The following is a 2,976-nucleotide window of genomic DNA, read 5'->3' on the forward strand; positions in this document are numbered from 1 at the left end:
TGTGTGTGTGTGTGTGTGTTTACAGTACGTTGTGTGACCATTTAAAAGGAGATGAGTCCATTTGTAGTTTTGAGAAGGCAGTGAAAGAGACTCCTGTGGGGGGAGATGACCACGCGGCTCCCGCTGGTGGTCTTCTGAGACGTCCTCTGGAAGTGGCGGGCCGTGAAAGTGGCCGTGTCTCCTGGATGGAAACACAATGGCTGGCAGGAGGGGAGCTCCCTCAGGTCCCACTACCAGGCCTGACACCTACTGCTGGGGACTAGGACACAGAGGGGGGAGCTAGCCTTGAGTAGGGCCAGAGGAGGATCTGAGAGCGTCTAGACTCTAGAGCAGGGGTATTCAACTAAAATTTAAAAAGGTCCAGTTAGAGAAAATCTCCTCAAGCAAAGGAACATCACAATGTCTGACTTGCGTTACGATTGTGATATATAAAGAAGTAGCCTAGTAGTTGTATCAACGTCTGTAATAAACAATGGACTGTCAAATCAAGGAAAATACAAGTTCAAAACATTTTAGCAAAATGTATAACATTGAAACATATATAATACGCAACTTTAGATAATGCCTATGTACAATCTTCTTCTATCATCAAGTTAAAGAAGGGCTGCATTTTAAAATTATATTTAAATTGTGCATCTTAAAACAAAGTGCTTAATTTCAGAAACAATAAAATAAAGTGTAGCAGCAGCTTGAGTTTCCCTTTTTCTGTAACTTTCACATCTGGACTTAACAGTCTCAACCAATTTTACAACGGATAGATCTCAAAACATCTTAACAATTTTAGTTTTAGTTTCTCATGTCTTTCCCTCTTATAGCCTATTTCACGTCCCCACTTTCTGTTGTTCAGTGAGAGAATTGAGTAGCTTGTCCTGTCAGGATTTTAAATCTGGGCTGGAATGGTGTCAGGGCCATTCTCATACACATGTGCAGGGGCTCATTGGTGAGCCTGGAATGATATTTCGTTTTAATTATGTTCATTGTGGAGCATGTGGAGCCAAACATGGTCAAGATGTACAGGGCTACTTTCCTCAGACCTGGTAAAGCTGTCTCAGAGACCATTTGGAGCCAGAAAGTGGAAGGGTCAGTTCTTCCAAAATGCTCTTTCAGGGCCACATCTGCTTGGAGATCAACCAGTTGCATCTGGAGAAGCGCAGCATTTGCCCACTTGAATTGCTGTGTGACTTCCTTTGAGAACCCTCTGACATCAGTGATTAGAAATGGGTTCTGAATGAACATGGTGAGCTGCTGTCCAAAGCTGAAGCTGTCAAAACGTTTGCTGAAGTTTTTAATCAGCTTATCAACAAAGTCAACAAAAGAAGACACATCTCTCTGTCCCTGAACCTGTTCCTGCACTGCTGGGAAGTGTGCACAGTCTTCCTGCAGGTCTTCTTTAAACACCTCAAGGTTCCTCTGAAAGGAGCGGACAGCTGTCATCAGTTCACAAATTGAATTGTCCTTGCCCTATAGCTTCAAATTCAGTTCATTCGAAAAGTGTGTTGCTTTCTGACTTCAGCCTTGCCAAGAAAGCTGCTAATTCCTAACACCCTGCCTTTGCTGAGTTGTCTCACAGCTTTCACATTGTGAGACAGCTCAGCTGTCTCACAACAACGCGTTTGCATTAACTTCTTTGAATAATTTCTTTGACCATGCGATGCTGACAAGAAGAGGATGCCCTGAGAAAATGTATCATTTTCATCATTGTGTTCATCACCTCAGCATGCTCATCTGACCATGGAGCATAGGACAGATTGATGAATTATGCAATGGTGAGAGATTAGCTCAGGATTGTCCTCTTGCATTCTCTCCACAGCTCCTTTCTCTCCCTAGCATGGCAGGGGCTCCATCTGTGGTTATTGAAACTACTTGGTTTGGCTCTATTCCTTGCTTTGTTAACATCTCCTTAATAGCCAGGGAGATGTCCTCTGCTCTTGTATTGGTCTGACGGGGAGTTACACCTGTGTCTTCACATAACTCTGTCTTGTCTTTGTTAAAGAACCTTGCATAAACTAACAGCTGAGAATTGTCAGACACATCAGTGGACTCATCTACAGCCAAGCCTACACATGGTGTCTTATGAATGGCTTCATCCAGCTGGGCTAGCACATCCTGGGCGAATGTTTCAATTTTCTTTGTGGCTGTTGATGCTGACAGAGGTATTTGCTTTATTTTGTCACATAGCTCTTCTTTTTATTCACCCTCAAGTAATGTTTCTGCTAATGCACTCCTTGACAACAACTCCATCTGTATGCTCGAGAATTTCGGCCAGGGATTTCACCTGGAAGTTCTATCGCCGCCGCCGCAGCAAAAAGCTCCATTTGTTCCCTCATATGCATTTGTATTGAAAAATGCACAAAATGTACTCTACTGTTGCCTCGTCAAACTCCTCGTACGCCATCTTTGTTTGTATGCCGCCAGATAGTTTGTTGTTGCTTGTACGTTGCCGTGAACCGGAAGTGGCTCTGGTACCTCTTGTTGAAAGGGCTACAGCGCCACCTAGCGTAGCGGAGTCAGCCAGGTCTCCGACCATTATTCCAATCTGATCCGATGTGTGTATACTCAGACAAGTGACAGCCCCCCCGTCGTTATATGGCTTAATCCATGATAAGTCAATCTGGTCCGACCATGTAACCGCAGTCAGTGAGGCTGCTGCTGCCACGGAGCCCACCCCCACCTCAAGCACCTCTTCTGCATCGGTAGCCCTAAGCCCCCCGACTCCCAGGAAGGAAGAAAGGTGAACCATGCACTGATGGTTCAAAACCGACCGATTTTTGGGCCCCTTTGAAAAAGTTATTGATAAAATGTGATTGTTAATTAGTTCCATTATATCACTGGTTCTTGTTTGTATGATATTTATGTTTTACATGGATGGCATACTACCTCAAGTTTTATGTTTATTCTGGTTTTATATACTATCTTTTGGTACAATGTTCGAGGCAAAATAAAGTGCAATACTGATTGCAAAACAGATTGTGAGCA

At 43.8% G+C, this 2,976-nt stretch overlaps 1 protein-coding gene across 1 annotated transcript; it reads right to left on the minus strand.

Annotated features, from left to right (window-relative positions):
• Positions 1-843: 843 nt before the first annotated feature.
• On the minus strand, positions 844-2,395 carry LOC311360731 (uncharacterized protein; the record flags this gene model as incomplete). The annotated part of the gene is made up of 2 exons (XM_084480824.1): positions 844-1,461; positions 2,366-2,395. 2 exons carry the CDS (start codon positions 2,393-2,395, stop codon positions 844-846), a joined length of 648 nt encoding a protein of 215 aa, XP_084336950.1.
• Between the last annotated feature and the right edge of the window lie 581 nt (positions 2,396-2,976).

This window comes from Micromesistius poutassou (genome assembly GCF_964030765.1).
Source record: "Micromesistius poutassou genome assembly, chromosome: 16".
NCBI lineage: Eukaryota > Metazoa > Chordata > Actinopteri > Gadiformes > Gadidae > Micromesistius > Micromesistius poutassou.